Source organism: Lipophrys pholis, assembly GCF_963383615.2.
Source record: "Lipophrys pholis genome assembly, chromosome: 6".
Taxonomy (NCBI): Eukaryota; Metazoa; Chordata; class Actinopteri; order Blenniiformes; family Blenniidae; genus Lipophrys; species Lipophrys pholis.
The window spans coordinates 30,663,093-30,681,889 of NC_137629.1; the positions used below are offsets into that span (position 1 = coordinate 30,663,093).

The 18,797-nt window shown below is 47.9% G+C and overlaps 2 protein-coding genes across 4 annotated transcripts in view; one reads left to right on the forward strand and one right to left on the reverse strand.

Annotated features, from left to right (window-relative positions):
- The window catches only part of glra1 (glycine receptor, alpha 1), a gene marked incomplete at both ends in the record, with an annotated part of 106,866 nt that extends 104,910 nt beyond the window's left edge, over positions 1–1,956 (forward strand). For all 3 annotated transcript variants that reach the window (XM_080466371.1, XM_080466370.1, XM_080466372.1), the window contains one exon: positions 1,672–1,956. In XM_080466371.1, the coding sequence (XP_080322497.1) occupies positions 1,672–1,956 (285 nt within the window). The remainder of the gene's footprint in view (positions 1–1,671) is intronic.
- Positions 1,957–8,521: 6,565 nt separating this feature from the next.
- g3bp1 (GTPase activating protein (SH3 domain) binding protein 1) lies at positions 8,522–16,586 on the reverse strand. Its single transcript, XM_080466368.1, has 12 exons — positions 16,469–16,586; positions 12,593–12,709; positions 12,366–12,447; positions 11,693–11,866; positions 11,509–11,599; positions 11,315–11,408; positions 10,499–10,736; positions 10,299–10,403; positions 10,084–10,204; positions 9,869–9,994; positions 9,663–9,772; positions 8,522–9,423 (listed from the first exon to the last, which is right to left on the reverse strand). The coding sequence occupies exons 2-12, from the start codon at positions 12,685–12,687 to the stop codon at positions 9,169–9,171; spliced, it is 1,491 nt and encodes a 496-aa protein (XP_080322494.1). The 5' UTR covers positions 12,688–12,709; positions 16,469–16,586; the 3' UTR covers positions 8,522–9,168.
- Between the last annotated feature and the right edge of the window lie 2,211 nt (positions 16,587–18,797).

An 18,797-nucleotide genomic window follows, 5' to 3' on the forward strand; every position in this document is an offset into this window, starting at 1 on the left:
AACGGGAAAACGATCAAATCTGTTTACGTTAACGGGACTCCGCGGCTCTCTAATAAAAGACCATTTATCCGTCCGTCATATTCAGCTTCTCGAAATGTTTACAGTCAGTAAACTCATTTTTATATGAATTAACTTTGTTAGACAATGGATATCTATGACATTTATTTGATCTTCGTTTCACACGAAGTCCGTTCCGTTGGTCCAGCCCTAATGAAACGAGCTGTTGTGTATTCTGGTTTGTATCCAGCAGGGGGCAGAAACACGCAGTGACGAATGAGCTCAGTGAAACACACACACACACACACACACACACACACACACACACACACACACACACACACACACACAGAGCACAGGAGCCAAATTCCTCCAGTAACACCATCCCAAACTCAATTTATCAACACAAAGCGAGAAACCCAAGAAAACCTGAAAAAAAAAAAATGGAGATAATCTTAGAATGAACACAGAAATGACCACAAAAAAGTGACATTAACCAAAATAAAAGACAGAACGGAACAAACAGAAATACTCGCTAACCGGTCGTAACTTCCTCCGTTCTGCTCCTCACAACTGTGGAAGAGCTGCGAACACATCGGAATAACACTGCAGCCTCTTGAGGGTGAAGCGACACAGTATGATGTGCCGCCATGGCGCCACCTGCAGGTCGACAGCGATGAACATACAAACATACAGTAAGAATTTCATGTGTGTGAGCAGATTCAGTCTGACAGGTGTGTGTGTGTGTGTGTGTGTGTGTGTGTGTGTGTGTGTGTGTGTGTGTGTGTGTGTGTGTGTGTGTGTGTGTGTGTGTGTGTGTGTGTGTGTGTGTGTGTGTGTGTGTGTGTGTGTGTGTGTGTGTGTGTGTGTGTGAGCAGGTTGTTTCCAGTGAGCAGCTCGGCGCAGCGTTGTGCTGAGGCCGGTTTGTATCGACAGAATTCAGAGATTTGGGGGATTTTTCTGCTGCGGCCTGCAGACGCTCTGACAGATGATTTGTTGCCGCTGCAGGGGTTTGATGTCACCTTCAGTTCTGCTCCGGCAGACACTTCCTCCGCATTCAGGCTGCATGTTGTACACACTTTCCCGCTTCGCTCTACCCCGGCGCTCTGCTGATGAGACTCCTCTGCCCTGACAGGAGCGGGAAACTTAACGCAGCAGCTTGGTTAGAACCGAATCACAGGGTTGGGGAATGTTCTTTGCGGCGCCGCCGTGGGGTGAGCCAGTCTCGTGTTGGACTCGAGGGTGCCTGGGTGAGCAGGGGGGTGGGTCTCCTGAGTTTTCTGGGGCCCTGATGTTCTGGAAGCGGATACCGGCCGGGTCTGGGTGTGTGTGTGTGTTGACCCCTGGGCGCTCTGGCTCCAGCTGGGCCGGCGCCACCGCCTGGAGCCACGTCCCATTATAGCTGGTTTAATCAATCAATCAACCAAAACCAATCAAGAAACTGATGGACAGATTTCAGACTTGTTTCAGACCCGTTTGAAACTGGTTTTGATTGAAAGAGACGATCACGACTCGTGAAGATGAATCAACCTGTGAAATGATCCATCTCAGTTCGTTTCTCCATTTTCCACCCCATGTCATGTGCTCTGGCCTCCCTCGCTCCCTCCCTCCCCTCAGTAACCGCTCTCTGGTCTCTCTGGTTCCTAACAGCCTGAGTCTTGGCCTGTGTTGCAGGAGGATGAGACGGGCGAGGGCCGCTTCAGCTTCCCGGGTTACGGCATGGGCCCCGCCTGCCTGCAGGCCAAGGACGGCATGGCCATCAAAGGCAACAACAACAACGCCCCGGCCTCGGCGGCGCCCGAGAAGAGCATCGAGGAGATGAAGAAGCTGTTCATCAGCCGCGCCAAGCGCATCGACACGGTGTCCCGCGTGGCCTTCCCCCTCGTCTTCCTCATTTTTAACATTTTCTACTGGATCATTTACAAGATCATCCGCAGCGAGGACATCCACAAGCAGTAGTCCTGAGGAGCAGGAGGAGGGCGAGGTGAGCCCCCTCGAGGGAAGACGTCGTCACCTCCTCCTCCTCTGCCTCCTCCTCTGTCGCTCTGGCTCCTTCGGATGGTGGAGGAGGAAGAGGAGGAGCAGGAGGAGGAGCTTCGGGAAGCTCGACCCGACCTGAGCCTCAATCGAACTGATCAGACGTTGTTTTTCTTGCTTTGTTGTTCTGTCCCGCGCCCCCCTGCTGCCCCCCCCTACCCCCCCAACCCACCCCCCCTCCCCAGTAACCCGGACCAGTGCAATAGCAATGCAGTCAGATGCATGAAACATGAATGTGGCAATATATTGAAGAGAAGCTGCAGAGAAGACTGACGGACAGCGACGGTCGCCGCCGCTCGGGTTTATTTTTCTGTGTGGACTGATGTACGTCTATAAGAGACAGTGCTGCAGGGACCGGGGGGGGTGGAGGGGGGGGCGGGGGGGAGGGGGTGTGTGTAATATATTCATATATTTATCTTTACTGGAGAAAATGTGAACTGGACGATCGGTGCTTCCACTGAACAAAGCGATGCAAAAGGACTTATATTTACCTCCATTTGCTTCTGGTGTGTATTTCAGCCTCTCCTCCGCCGCTCAGGGGCGCTCAGCGCCGCCCGGCGCCGCTCAGCGCACGCCACCGGACTAAAACACGTCCCTCGTTGCTGAAAGCAGTGGGACCGATGGTGTCGTGTGTGTGTGTGTGTGTGTGTGTGTGTGTGTGTGTGTGTGTGTGTGTGTGTGTGTGTGTGTGTGTGTGTGTGTGTGTGTGTGTGTGTGTGTGTGTGTGTGTGTGTGTGTGTGTGTGTGTGTGTTTCCCCGGTTGCTTTTCTTGGTTCTGCTCTTCCAACTCCAAGTGGACGATCCTGGTACTCGCGGCTCGAACCGCCGGTCCAGGAGGAACTTCGAAGGAACTGTAGATGACGGAGCCCCCGGCTCCCACAACGGAGGCGGCCATATTAGTGCACCTCGACGTCGAGTCGACCTCCCAGCACTCAGACCGCAGGAGCTCTGTGGCGCCCCCTGGAGGTGGCAGCAGTCACACCTTCAGCCCCAGACCATCGATCGGATGATCTGATATCTCGTGCTGGAAGTTCGACTTCGCTCCGACCTCCATAACGGTCCGCCCTCTTGGTGGCCGGTTCGGTGCACTGATCTCCCACCACTCGGACAAACCCATCCGTCACCGCGGGAGCCGTGTGGCGCCCCCCGGAGGCGGCAACGTTCATAGCTTGAGCCGCCCGTCTGGACCCGAACCTCCCTCATCTTCTCCAGGGACACTCGGCTCCTCCTCCTGGACTCATGGAGGAGCCTTGACGGAGGAGGACGTGGTTTCCCGGGGATAAACGGAGGAACCCCCGGATGACGAAGGTCGGTTTGATGTCAGCAGCTCCAACGTTCCCCTGCAGGTTTCCGGTTCCCCTCCGTCGGTTCTGAGACGAAGCGACAAGCGCTCCTCCTCGCCTGAACTCCTGTTTGTTTACATCTCACAGTGCTTCCTGGCCCGTCCCGCCTCCCGCCCCAAAAGGGGCGTGGCCTGTAGATCCTGACTATCTGTGCACCTCCTGCTCGCCCCCCCCCCCCCCCACCCCCCCCCACCCCCATCCCTGCAGCTGCAGCTCCGAGCCTTTGTGTTCTCCTTCTTTGCTCCGAGCTTCTCTATGCAACAATCCGTATATGCAAATATGATTTCTCTGTCCTCTCAGCTGCTTCATCCCGCAGTTCCCAAAACCCGGCCACAGGGGGGCGCCGTACACCTCACGCACGCAGATCACTGAGCGAGGAGACAAACTGAGCCACAGCGGGGGGGGGGGGGGGGGGGGGGACACCGTCTCCCGTTTCCTCCTCGTGTCTGTTCTTCACTCCCAAAGTGCTTCTTTACCAGAGTCGTAGCAGAGCGTCAACGAGGGACCGTCCCCGTGGTCTTCACTCCTTTATTGGCTCTGATGAAACTGAGGAGACGAACGGCTTGTTTGTGTCCCTGATCACGTCTCCCGGCAAAGATCCGGAAACGTCTTCACCGCTCGTCAGTGTTGTGGACTCGTGTGTTAACTTTGGTCGGTGTGGGACTCGGTTAGTAACTGAAGTGAAACAGTAACTCGCGTTTAGGTGTCAGAGGCGGACGGACGGACGGACGGACGGACGGAGGGTCCCAAGAGGCCAAACCACCGAGCAACTGACTTTTTAACGGTACTTTTTAAAGTAACTGGACACAAAACAACACTGAGACTCGAAGAGAGATATCGGTGACGCCGCCTTAAATGAGCATTACCTCAAACGTCCACGTGAAACTCTACAAAATAAAAGTTTTTTTTTTTGGGACATTTTCACTGCATTTTGCACCAAATTAGGCTTCATATTGAGATTAGAATCATTTCTGATAAAGACGTTCTCTAAACGTCTACTCGGCACCAGAGCAATAAAAAATTTAAAAAACGTAGAAATTAAATTTCAACGGTTATTTTGGCTCTAGTTTACCGGTCTGGCTCCCTCTACTGGACTGAAATGAGCTTGACATCCCCGTTTTAGAGCATCTTCCTCCCGCCGGTGTGAATCCGACTCAACGTTTGATGACGCATCTGTTCACACCAGAAGACAAAAAAAAATAAATCACAACACTGGCGATCGGTGAGGCGTCGTCCGATTGGCCGGATCCCCCCGGATCCCCCCCCCCCCCCCCCCCCCCCGTCGCCTCCAAACGTCGCAGACGGGAAACAAACAAAAGTAGCATTTCCTTCCTCCGTCGTGGACGTCGAAGAGGATTGTTTTTCCAGTCTGCGCTTCGGCCGCCGCCGCCGTCTCGCCGCACGTCGGCGCTCCCTCGCCTCCTCGCGCGTTCTCGGTTTTCTGCCGACTCGGCGCGTCCGTCCGGTTCTGCTCGGAAGGACTGAGAAGGAAGAACCGGAGACCTCTTGATATTTTATGCTCCCAGATTGTATATGAGTGTTCTTTAGAACAATAATTTAAACAAATTTTATTCTCATTCTATTGAAATATTAACTCTTGTATGTGCTGCTTTGCAGGAAAGCGGCGGGACTGATGTGAATACGTGTCTTTATTTATTTATTTATTTATTTATTTTATTTTATTTGGAGAAGCGGCTCTGTAACTGTAGTTTTTCCTGTTTTTGGCTCCACAGTGAATCTGCACTTTTGAGTTTTACCTGGACGTGTAATGAGACGAGGCTCAGAGACGAGCTGCAGGTTGTGACTCGACCTTTGACCCCGGGAACTTCCTCCGACCTCAGACACCCTCTGACTGGGGTGACGCAGTTTGTTCAGTCCGAGCGTGAAATTCACACACGCGTGCGCACAAACACACGCACAAATAATCCGTGGACACAGATACACACACACACACACACACGTGTGTAGATGAAGAGAACACACACTCACACACTGCTGCATTGAAAAACACTTGTTTACAGAGGTAACCACACACACACACACACACACACACACACGGAAGAACATACACGTGTATAAATCATGCACTCACACGTGCACACGCAGAAACAGACACACAACAAGCACGCTGTGTGTACACTGAAACACACACACACTGCAAACTTACAATGAAAACACACACACATTTATTCTGCACACGCGTAGCGCACACAGACAGCGAAGATACAAACACACGTTTATGTATCTGTGTACACACACACACACACACACATCTTTTATTTTTTTAACGCTTTTAAAGTCGTTAGAAAAACTGGATTTTTTTTGGTGTTTTAAGTGTCAAACTTCTTTTCTTTCTTTTTTTATTAATTCCTTCCAGCCACGTGGTGTTTCTAATATTTGTGCAATCACATATACGTAAACACATATATATCCATATATCTACCTTTTTGCTGGCAAATGACTAAAAAGTTTCCAAACGTGCAAAAGTGATGACGAGTTTTAAAAAACATATCTTCATCAGAAAAAGAGCGAGAGAGAGAGAGAAAGAAAGACAAACATTTTAGTTCACATCCTGTTGTTACTTTCACCATTTCAGAGTTTTACTCTGTTAGAAAATCCTCACGTCCTGGTAGAAACATGAACTCTGGTCCCCGGGGTTCAAACCTGAGAGCAGCTCAGACGGTTCGAATCTGAACCGGCAGATTGAAAAGTCAAAAGTTTTTTTTGTGTGTGTTAATTTCTTTGCTGTGTAAAAAAAAAAAAAAGAAGAAGAAGAAGAAGAAAAGAAAAGTGTCTTTTTAAACTGGATGTTTTCCCTGCAGACCCTCATGTGTTATTTGGAAGAGTTGAGCTGCAGCGCCGTCTGCAGGTCGCCTGTGGAGCTGCAGCAGGAAGGTGCTTTGTGCCAAATTTCAAAACAAAAAAAAAAAAAAAACAGGAAGTTTGTATTCTAGTTTGTGCCATAAAGGTCGAATATGCAAAAAAAAAAAAAAAAAAAAAAAAAAAAAAGCATCTGTGAGCAAATCATGCTTCCATTTGCCCCCCCCCCCCCCCCCTCCCCTCCCCCCACCCCCCATCATACTCATGTGTGGGTCCCAGGCTGAAACAGACTGAACTGTGGGGCTTTTCTTTGATTCTCTTGTATTTTAGCGTCCGTATCGTACAAGCCGATGCTCAAGAGGAGGCGGTGGGAGGAGGAGGCAGTGACCTTCCTCCTCCTCCTCCTCTTCTTCCTCCTCTTCCTCTTTCCTTCCTTCTTTCCTTTGCACACGGTGGAATGGCCTTACTCTTTTTTCTTTTTTTTTTCCTTTTTTGCTTTACTTGCTTCTCTTGTGCGTCCGTGTTGGTTGAGAGCAGAGAGAGCAGGACCATTTAAAAAGAAAAATTAAAAAATATTGAAAAAATTAAAAAAAAAAAAACTTAAGAAAAAAATCCAAAAAAAAAATAAAGTTCAGCAGATCCTTTTTATTTTTCAGTAATCTGAGAAACAATATTTTGCATGAAGATTAATAAATGGCAGATATTTTGGCTTGTACAAAAAAAAAGTGAAGCAATTTGAAGAGAAATTTAAAAAAAAAAATGAAATAAAAGAATGTAACGTTTCTGCTGTATCTGTATATATCGAAATATTTATTGAAATATGTCTACTACTAATTCTATTAACGAGGAAAGCTTTTCTGAACAAACTCTCTTTACCTGTTTTTGAACTGTGTCGAGGCGGCGGTGATCTTCTCACTCGACTCTGTGTAACCTTCCAAAAACCATTAAAAAGAGCAAAGAGCAGCACGACTGGCCGCCTGACCTCTGTGTGTGTGTGTGTGTGTGTGTGTGTGTGTGTGTGTGTGTGTGTGTGTGTGTGTGTGTGTGTGTGTGTGCGTGTGCGTGTGCGTGTGTGTGTGTGTGTGTGTGTGCGCGTGTGTGTGCGTCTGTGTCTGTGTGTGTGGGACAGAGTGTATGTGTGCATGCGTGTGTTTACATTTTTTTTTATTAAACAATATTTTTTAATCGCTTCAGTTTTAATTTTCTGAATTATTAGAATTATATTTTAGTTTGTTTTCTTCCTGAATCATTTCTACATTTAGTTTAAATTGTTTTGACCAAATCACATAAAGTTAATTTTACTGCATTTGATGGAACTTTTAATTGTTTTGAATGAACAAACCACTGGAATTATATTTCCCTCAATCAGTTTATTTTAATCGTCGTGAATTAAGTGACACACAACTTTAATATACGTTTTATTGTTCTAAATGGATAAATTACATTTCGTCTTCATTAAATCAATGAACTTATTTTTCTGAAACGTCTTTTCCAAAAAATTTTCATCACTTTTCTTTTTCTAATTAATCAAACCTTTTATTTCTTGATTGAGTTTGACGAGTTAATTAATCAAATAAGACACGCTCGTCCAGTTTGTGGTCAGGCTCTACACACCGAGCGTCTCCATGGCAACAGACGCTGGTCTCCGATCTCCACGAGGTTCGTCTCTCGTCCGCTTTACATGGGGATATTTTCTGTTTTTAGGGGGATTTATTCTGAAAGGGTTTGACGTTGACGTCCCAAAAGCTAATCCGATTGGTCCTTGGATGAGGAGAAATCATCCCTGAACATTTCATGTCATTCAGGTGAGCAGCTTTTGCGAAAAGTCGGTAAAATACTAACCAACCAACAAATAAATAAATAGATGAAAACATAAACATCCCAGCCGGCAGTTCAGGCGTTTTGCTCGTGAAACTGCTGCAGGTTAAGACTGGGTTTGTTTGTGGGATTTTCACAGTAAATGTGTCCTGAAATAACTTTATACTTGTATTTGGCACCATATAAAGTTTAACTGAATTAAAAAGATGGATGAAATCATATCTTATTACTTTTTGAATGTCTTATTTTGACATTCTAAAAGAAAAAAAAAAAAAAAAAAAGAAGTCATTTCTGTAAATATGCTGAAAACTTTATTTCACAAAAGGAAAACTATTTCTTGAATGCCCCAAAAAATATACTTTTCTATATATAAAAAATTTTTGAAAAAAAAAATTATATAAAAAAAAAAAACCTAATAAAATGAGCAAAATAAGTTTTTATTCAATACAGAAAAAAAAAAAAAAAAAGGTAATCCACTCATGATATAAAGGAAGCAGACGCAGGTTAAAACAGTAAATCATTTTAATTTAGTTCTCTCACTTTGAAACATGATGACTCGTCAGGTCTGAGACACGCTGTGGAAACATGCTCCATTCACACAAATAAAAGCACTACGGCTCGGCTCCGGACCGGATCCCAGAAAAAAACCACAAGACTGATCGAGCGCAGCAATACACAGGATTGCCCAAGCAGTAAAGTACACGTTCCTTTAAGAAACAGGGAGAGAGAACGCGGAAAAAAAAACAAAAAAAAAAAACAACCTCGACTGTGGGTGTTCAGCCCCGATTCAAGTAGTATTCACCCTTTTTTCTCTGCTGTGTCGGCGGGATTCCACTCGCTTTCCTAATAAATTCAAGTTCGGCATGAAGAACGACAAAGAGAAGACAAAAGTCCAGATAAAACCTGTGACAGAGGAGGAAGAGGAGGACAGGAGGAAGAGGAGTGGATGTAACTTGCGACAGTTACCATGGAAACGGCTGGGAGACGGTCAGGAGGAGGAGGCAGGTCGTTAACCATTAATATTAACTATTTCATCTACTGAGGGGGGGCGGCGGCGGTGCGCTCGGACTTCCTGCTTGCTCCTCCTCCTCGCTGACCGTCGTCCAATCAGCTGCTGCGGCTCACACGGGCGCGGACTCGGGTTGGGGGGCCCTCACTGGCGCGGGGCGGAGTAGCGGCCCTCGTTGGGCCCGGCGCCCCGCCCGGATCCGAAACTGGGTTTCTGTGTCATGCCACCGCCGCGGGCGGGGGGGCCGCGGGGCCCGCCTCCACCCACCCCTCGCTCCCGGGGTCCGCCGGGGCCGCCGGGCCCCCCGCGGGGGCGCGGGTCCCGCCTGTCGCCCTCCCGGGCCGACCGGGTCTTCTTCTCCTCCACGTTCAGTCGGACGTCACCTCGGAACTTGATTGGCTGAAAGGGGAGAGGAGCGGTGATGTCATCAGACCAGAGTACTGCGGTGTTTTGCTCTCGTGTGTGGTTCCATTACAAAACAACCCGCAGCACCCACTAGTGGCCCAACATGAAAACTACACCAGCTTCAATGTTTCTGTGTAAACACAAACGTTTTCAGGTGACACATGGTGTAAATTAGGAATAACAGCCATCAAGAAAGCTGGGCCGTAGCCCCGCCCCCCCGGCGAGCCTCTTACCCGGTTGCTGAGGATCTTCTGGACGGGCTCCGAGTCGTCGAAAACCACGAAGCCGAAGTTGGGCAGCTTCCCGCCGCTGTTGATCCGGAGCTCCAGCACGGTGCCGTACTCTGTGGAGGAGGGAGGATGGGGGAGGGGTCAGGGGTCAGACACGCTGCGCTCGCTCGCACTCTAAATCAGGGTGTGACTGGGTGTTGGCGACTCACGCTCAAAGAACTCCTTCAGCTCGCTCTTGTCCACGTCGTGCGGGACGTTTCCCACGAAGAGCTGGTGAGCGTCGGGGTAGCGGACCACCCGGCGGCCCTCCGACTCGCCCTGCTCGCCCTCTCGGCCTGAAAGCAGCGTTGAAGGAGTGAAGTGAGCTTTGACCTGCAGGTGTGTGTGTGTGTGTGTGTGTGTGTGTGTGTGTGTGTGTGTGTACCTGGTCTGGGTCCTCGGTGGACCGGCGGGGGACCTCCTGGTCTCTGTTCTCGGGGTCTCTGGTCTCTCTGTGGTCTCTGTGCCGCCGTCTGAGACTCGGACTTCACCTCCACTCGGGGCTGCTGCAGAAACAGAACAGATTCTGACGTCACTCGCCAGCAGGGGGCACCGTTTCCTCACTTCGCTCGGTCTGCATGAGCTTCCTGTGGGACGTACCGACGGCGTGGGCGCGACTTTGACGACGTGTGGGTTGATTCCTGAGACGGGGGCGGGTCCGCTGGGTGGGAGGTTCTTGGAGGTGACGGAGGCCCAGGAGAACGGCTGTGAGGGTGGAGGAACCGGTCAGAGCCCACTTCCTGTTTAAGCCCCCCCTTCACCACACACACACACGCACACACACACGCACACACACTCACCCTATTTTCCTCTGGGGCGGGCTCAGACGGCGTCGGCGTGGGCTCGGTGGTGGGCGGGGCTGTGGAGGAGGCGGGGCTTTTCTCCGCCTGGTCCTCGGCGGTCTGTGCGTCTGTGGGCGTGTCCATCAAGGTCTCTGCTTTCAGCTCCACTGACGCCTCGCCATCCTTCTCCACCTCCGGCTCCGGCTCGGGACTCACCGCCACCTCGTCCTCGTCGCCCGGGACCGCCGGCTCCGAGCTGCAGCACGAGGACGGAGGAGTGTGAGACAGGCTGAGAGTGTGTGTTGTAGTTTGCATCAGTAAAGCTGCACTACCGCCACCTGCTGGTTCCAGCTAGTACATACCATTCCGGCCACTCGAAAGAAGGAAAACCTCCACCAGCTCCTCAACTAAATTAACTAGTTAAAGAGACTAAACTGTTGTTGGTAAAGAGTTATGTAAACAGGTGGGGGGAAACAAAACTAATAAAAGTCCAATTAAACCAACATAGTTTGGAAGATTATTTGACACGACCGGGTCTCGAACCGGCGTCTCTCGTGTGGGAGGCAAGAACTTAAGCAGTGAGCCACGAGAGCTTCAAACAGGAAGTGGATTCTTACAGGATGTTTATGGTTTTATAGGACGGATAAAGTGACGTACTGCGGTTTTACCCTGATTCAACAACACGACTCTCACTTTGCTCCTTGGCAGTGGAACCCCGTTCTTACAAGGTACAAGAGCTGAACCAACTAAGCACTGACACTGGAACCTGGTTCTCTTTGGTGTGTGTGTGTGTGTGTGTGTGCGTGCGTGCGTGCGTGCGCGTGCGTGCCTCACCTGGCTGTGGTGTCGTAGAAAGGAGCCGAGTCCTCAGCAGCAGCATCGGGAGACGGGACTCTCTCCTCCAGGTCCTCCACCTCATCCTCAGACTCTGCAACAACAATTCATAAATCATTTTTTATTTTTTATTCTTTCACGTCTCCAGCCAGAGATTTAAGGAGCTGAAGACGCTGAACGAGGACGTTCCTCACCTTCGGGAGGTTCGGAGTCAGAGTCCCCGAACACCTCGTCCTGGTAACGGAACACGTCGTTGTGGACGTAGAACTTGTTGGCGACGGTTCCCTGAAGGCGAAAGAAACGACACGGGTTCAAGTCTGAGCCGCCGGCGACACAGCGACCATCGAGAGGGCGTCGGAGCCGCCACGGAGAACCCACCTCAGGCGCCAGCACGAAGGTCTGCATGAACTTCCTCATGGGCTGCATGTTGTTTGACAGCTCGCCCATCACCTGCACCACCACGCCCTCGTTGAGCGTGGCGTGGGCGTCCACGTGTCGGATCTTAGTGTGACAGTCTCTGAAGCTCAGGGCCATCACCCGCTTGTGGATCTCCTGCAAACACAAGCAGACGAGGATCAACACACCGGACGTCCAGATCGCCGGGTTGGTCATTGATTGTGTCGCTTGGAAAGGTTCTTGTGGGCGTGGCCTGCAGAGCTGACGACATCTGATTGGGTGACAACTCGCTGTGCTTGACTTCTTCCTTCGTATTTAAAGAACTGTGTGACTAATCTCACTTAAACTATCACTTAGTTTTGTATTTGATTGATCTTTGTTTGTAATCGATGGTACAGGATCGGCAAAATAGGTCACAGGCTTCAGCCGATTCCTTTTTCAGTTGTTTGAAATAATATTCTTGTTTGTTGCTTTGTAGGAATGTAACTGAAATAAAGATAAAAACTATTCCATTCATCTGCATTGACTTCCTGGCATTACACGTCTTTTCCAGGTACCTCCACTTCCAGGTACCTCCACTTCCAGGTACCTCCACTTCCAGGTACCTCCACTTCCAGGTACCACTTAATGTCAACAAGTCTGAACAGAGACTCACCGACTGGCCGTAAACAGCCTCCGCCGGTTTGCCGTTACTGTCCACACCTCCGTGCACGTAGGACGAGTTCTTTCCATAGAACCTGAGCGGGGAGGAAAACACAAGTGTCACATCTATAAATAATTCACATCCATCAGCGTACAGAATAAATGTTTGCCGTTAAAGGAGGACGCCAACGCGATTTGATTGTGGGCCGCAGCGAGCGGTCGGGCGGTACGGGGCCGTACCTGTGCAGGTAGTCGGGGGCCTGGTTCAGGAGTGTGTAGTACTGTCGGACAAACTCTCGCCCGACCAGCTGGGCACTTGGCTTCTCCATCACCATTTCTTTGGTCACCTGGAAATCTCTGAGGGAACACAGAGGCAGGAAGGGAACGTCAGTGGGGACGTGATGACTGGAACCAAGCAGCAAATTATTCATCTCGCGTAACCATTTCTTTAATTAAAAGTTCCGTTCAGACAAAAGAAACATTTCAGTTGAACAGCAGCACATCTATCAATCTTCCAGTCAGAATACTGTATTTATTAAAGTGCTGACTCAGCTGTTCGGCAGCGTGTTCAAGAATGAGAGTGAAGCCACTGAAGTATATCTCCATTAATTAACATGTTGGGCTTCAACCAGTTTGATTCATGAAATATTGGAAAATAATTAAGGCTCCAATACAAACGTTCCTCAGTGCACCTGAGGAAGTTCCTTCCAGTTCCCAAACACACCGATACAGCAGGACAATGAAGGTACAGCGTAGAACCAGTAGCAGGCGAAAGGCCTGTAAATACCCCCCCCCACCGTTTTTTCAAAGTGTTCTACTCCGGAAGTCGTATATAAAAAGTTGTGTTTTCAGTGACTGAGCAGTTATCATGTAAACAGACGCCAAAAACCCAACTAAGGTTTTCAGCTTTCACTTGAAAACGCAGTGGAAACGGGGCCTTGGACTCACTGATGAGAAGGTGGGAGAAGTCTAAACCTCCAGAACCAGGACCAGGACCGGACTCCGCTGAATTTAAGTCACATTCAACACCGACACACTTTCAGGAGTTGCGCCACCTTCACTTGACCTCGGCAACCCGAAGGAACTTAAGACGTTCTCCCGTAAAGTTCAGCTCCAGAATGGAACTCTGCGGACGTTCAGGGTCCCCAAGTTCTGCTTTACAACACTTTTATGTTTTTGATAAAATGACAGTAAAATGTCTTTATTTCTACACAAAAACTGCTCGAACAAGAACAGCTTTTCTGGAGGCAGCTGTCTCGATTTCTGACCGAGTCCTCAGCTCAGACATCTGATCTGAGAGAGTGCCTAACAAGGAATTTTAAAGACTCGAGCAGTCAGAAAAAATAAAAACCTGGGACGCCCTTCAAGAAATGTCCTTTTACGGCCCGACATATTTGGGAGCAAACCTGTAAGGATTTTCACCCCGGGGGCAGCGTCCATCACAGCTGACAGCAATGCCTCAAACATGCTTCAACAGACGGGCATCCCTCCCTTCATGATTCTATTCTTTAAGACGCTCCTGGAGTACGAGCCCTCGGCACCGTGAACACGGAGCAGCAGCAGTGATCGGTCCAGTCTGACGAGCTCCACAGAACAGCTGGGGGAACGTTCCTGGTCACAAATGAAGAAAAACCGGAAAGCTCGAAAAAGGCGGCAAATTCTTTAGGCTCCAAGCTCCCGAGAAAACTTTAGATTGAGTCTCTTCAGTTTCTACGGCAATAAAATGGCGAGGATGTTCAGCTTTGTGTCTGAAGACTCGTCAGATGTTGCCGCCGCCGTATTCTGTCCATCCTGGTGTTATTTTTTTTAGCACCGAGCTTCCAAAAGGTGATGCTCGTCTTAAATGCAGGAAAAAGGAGGAAAGACTTCACCAGCGACCGTTACGTCATGAGGATGTTTCCATGCAGAGAGACGCCACCGCATTCATCCAACCAAAGTTGACATTTGGTCATTAAAGAAAACCAAGGCTCGCCGGCGGAGAGTTTCAAACAGGAAAGTGTCAGAAACGATCGGAAGCCTGACGACAGGTAACGACTTCCACCATGATTAACAGAGCTGGAGGGAAAAAAAGGAGGTTAAATAAAGAGCCGTCTTAATAGGACCGTCTCACACACACACACCTGTCCACGCAAACCCGTACCATCTGCTGTCCTGGCACACACACACAGATCAACACACACACACACACACAGATCAACACACACACACATGCTGATGAGGACACTCGAGGCGACTCAACACATCACAAATAAGACTAAAACTAGAGACCAGCATTGATCCCAAAATCTTTTAAACTGTATCCCACTATAGCATCAAACTGGTGTAGGAGACGTTAGTGGAGATTAACACACAAACACTGGAGTTAAAAGTGGCTGTTCATTGCTCATTTGCTATAATGATATTCAGGGTTTTTTTTAACCCTGAAATAGCTTTCGCTTGGAGTAGACTGCTTAGCAGCCTTGCCTATAGAAACTATTTCTACCAACCCTTGAGGGGCAAAGTTGAACCATTTAACCGAGTAGGGAGTATGGTGTCTTTGTGATGTACTTGTGTTACGCATCCACTAGAGGTCGCACCGACTTCTTTCAGTTCACACGCCAGTCTCGCCAAAAAAAGATCGAAAGAGTTAAAACTGACTGTACATTTCCTGAATCCAGCCGTTTACCAGGGTCGTAAGTAAACTAGTTAGTGAAATAAACAACTCGACAAGTTTTGCATGACGTGCTTCATTACGTCACTCACACGGGGCTGATATTTTAGCTCTTTGTCTGGCCGCGATTTTATCGCTGCCGCCACACTGACCGGACATCTTCATCGTCGATGTGACGTATAGTAATTGACGCATTTACGTCAACACTTTCGCCTCAGCACTTAAAATATTTTATCAGCCAATATGTTGGCCATGTGAATTTTTTATCCCTCAACACCCGCCTAAAAACATCCATATTGATCAGGCCCTAATGTTTAATTCAGATTAGTTTCTTCATCATGTTTGGCCTAATAATCCAAACTTTAAAGGATTACTAGATCAAGAGTAGTGAGAGCTGTCACATCACATTAGGTACAGTGTAATTACAGTATAATTTAATGATCATTTATTGTAGATTGTCCAGGTTTTTGGGGGGGGTTTTTTTTAACAAGGAGCCCGAATACCAACAGATAAAGGCATCATATCAGATTGGTCAATTTCACCATGTTGGCTGTTAATTCAACACATTTTGAGTTAAAAAGTACTTTATATGCTGCAAGTACGTATATCTGATGATGGTAGGGTGCGGCGGCTTCTCCGTCGGGTTCTAAGGGGATAACGTGAAGGTGAGGACACACCGTGCAGACAAAAGGCCACGCCAGACCGGCCGGGCCCGTAGTCCCGGCTCCGGCCGGCCTGCACGTACCGATCGGCGGCTGCAGCCCTCCCCCCCCGCACCACCGCAGAATGCATCATACTGGCAGACAGGTGTAAGGCCGGGCTCAAACGGCACGCAGGCCGCCCCGCCGCGGAGCTGAAACCCCCGCGACAGCCGGCCCCAGGGCAGCCCTGTAGCACGTGTCCTGGATCGATCCCCGGCCACGATGCCCGCTCTGCCGGGCCGACAGAGACCCGCTCCACGGCCTCATTCAAAAACAGGTCATCAGCAGCCACGACACGCGAAATGTTAGACACGGAGTGGGGAAAAACCAAATAAAACTGTAAAATAAAGAAACATTGGATCCGTGTGGTCACGGCTGAATGGGCTAAAAGTAGGCTACACACGGGCGGCGTCTACCTCCTGGACCCCCTAAAGTGAAACTACACGGTCATGGATTCGCTAAAATCCAGATTTTCTAACGCCGTTACAAATACTGAAGCCAGACACACAAATTCAAAGGCTAATATTCAAAATATCTATTGAAACGTGGCCATGTGCCTTGATTTCCAGAGTACCGGTAACGGAGACAGCCGGCAGCTAACGTTTCCCATCCAGGGAGTAGACGGATCCCGAGTGCTAAAAGCTTCACCCTGGGTAGTAGACGGATCCCGGAGCAGCGCCCTGATTTACTGAGCAGCCGCGGCGAAACGAGCTCGCTCGCCGGCTGAGGGTGTGACCACATAGGGGGAACCGGAGCGGGACTTACCGGAGGAGCTGGTGTTAAAGACAAACGGCGTAAACGACGCTTTCTTTTCTTGGAATCAGCGGCTCCGCCACAACGTGCACGAGTACTGCTCCGGTACCGAGCTCCACGTCCCGCCCGTGAACACGGCTAGCCAATCAGAGTCAGCCCCCGGGATTCAGTCGCCAATCACAGCCCGAGTTTCTCATGCCAGCCAATCACGGCACGGTGATGGTTGGCGGTGCGATAGTTTCTTTAGCGGGCGTCTGCCGGTGTATCGTTTACACGTAATGCACTGAAGGCTTTCCCCCTCTTGGCGGCGCCAGAGCTTGTCGGAGTGTGCAGTGTCAAAATGAAACGCATCCAGGAGAATTTCCATTCATTCAAACGGTCTGTTGTTTTACACCGGATGAGATTTAATATACACAAATGTCAAACCAGTTGATGCGATTTAGTTAAATATCAAACCAAGAACTCTCCAAATGGTCTCAGAAAAAACGTTCAAAAACAGAATGAACATGCATTGAAAGGGTGGGAAAGTCCTAAATCCTAAACACACAGTATCACAAAGCGTTGTGTTAGACATGGAGGTTGTTATAATGAATATATTTAAAGATAATCTAGAGCCTGGGAATTCAATTTTTTCTTTCTGGTATTTGACCAGTAAAGAGATTCATAAAACAAACCTTTACCGGTGGCTACAGGGGCTTAACATTTGTATCAGAAGTGCATTGATATATAATATCAGCTTAGTACATAAAACACTTAAACAATGCCATCAGAAAAAAGGAACATTTCCCAATAAGACAATATGTTTAAATACCATTTGTGCAATTGCTCAAAAGCATTTATATATATATATATATATATATAACGGTAATATCAGCTTAAATGCTGTAACATATGGCTGCAATTCAATATTTGATGAAGGAAAAGATCTGTACCAACTTATTTTACAATATGTTTTTAAAAATAAAACAAATTGGGAGAATATAACATGAATGTTTTGTATGATTTGAACAATCTAGAATAGATTATATAGTTTGGGGAGACTTTTCAAAGTTTATCAACTTGCAGAACTTTTTCTTTAACTAAATACCCTGCAGTGGTTTGTTTCCTTTGACTGTGATGCTACAGAATATATACATTTTTAAGCAAGACAATAAATAAATGGACTATATAGATTTAGTAACCATTGACCAAAAAAAAAATGCTAATCAGAGACATGATGTGATTGTTGCATTAAATTGAGGATTTATGTGATTTGGGTCAGTTTTATGCTTTATTCTTTCAGGTTAACAGCTTTAAAAAAGTTATAAAAGTAAAAGCACAAACTCCAAAGTGATTGGTCTTAATAATAAATGTTGGTGGTCCCAGTTTCAGTGTTAATGTTGCTGTAGATTCCTCACGCAGTTTTCTTTTCATTGATAAATCCAACATGATCAGAATGGCTGCGTATTAAAGCTTTTCTGTCCTCATAAAGCGAAACAAATGTCATGAACCAGAATTCAGACTGTTATTATGCTCCACCTGGACACTTGAGGATAACTTCAATTTACAGCTCTTACCAACAGATGGCGACACACTGAAGACCCACAATAAAAAAAAAAATGGTTCAGAGCTACTCTGAACAGCCAAACCTGTAGGGGGCAGTGTAACGAAAAGCGTGAAGCCATGCTAGCCAATCAGAATCCTGGAGAAACCCCCCCCCCCATAATGTCACGAATGGTGCGACTGATTTTCTGTTTACTGTTTGACAGCTGCGATACAATTGGATTCAGTGAAAGCAGTCTTTGTTTTTACGTTTTACGTTATATTCTACCGCCAGATTTAGGAGGCGCTCCGCTTCTTTATGGGTCCAAATGAGTGAACGTTGCGCCATTATTGCTGAACAGGAAATAACTCGCGCCATTCGTTACGTCAGGATACTAATTGGTTATCATGGCTTCATGCTTCTCGTTACACTGCCCCCTACAGGTTTGGCTGCTCATACTGGCTCTGAACCAGGTTTTTTTCGTGGGTCCTTGTAAATGATTAGTTTTTTGGTAAATGTAAAGGGGGAAATATCCCTTTTTGTAAAAACCCGGGTACATGTCAATCATGTGACCTGAGGGTTTAAGGTCACGTTTACACGTACCTGGGTTTTTACAAAAACGGACATTTCACCCTTTACCTTTTAAAAAAAAAAATAAATCTTCATTTACACTGACCGCATATCCACCTGGTTCAGAGCTGCTATGAGCATGCCAAACCTATAGGGGGCAGTGTAGCGAGAAGCATGAAGCTATGATAGCCAATCAGAATCTTGGAAAAAAACACCACATCACGATTTGTAATATAAATATTGGCCTGC

Excerpts from the sequence above, each read along its gene's own strand:
- g3bp1 (XM_080466368.1), bottom strand. The coding sequence starts at position 12,687 with ATGGTGATGGAGAAGCCAAGTGCCCAGCTGGTCGGGCGAGAGTTTGTC. Across the intron at positions 10,205-10,298 it reads AAGTCGCGCCCACGCCGTCG|CAGCCCCGAGTGGAGGTGAA; the intron begins GTACGTCCCACA and ends CTGTTTCTGCAG. Across the intron at positions 9,424-9,662 it reads AGAAGATCCTCAGCAACCGG|CCAATCAAGTTCCGAGGTGA; the intron begins GTAAGAGGCTCG and ends CTCCCCTTTCAG.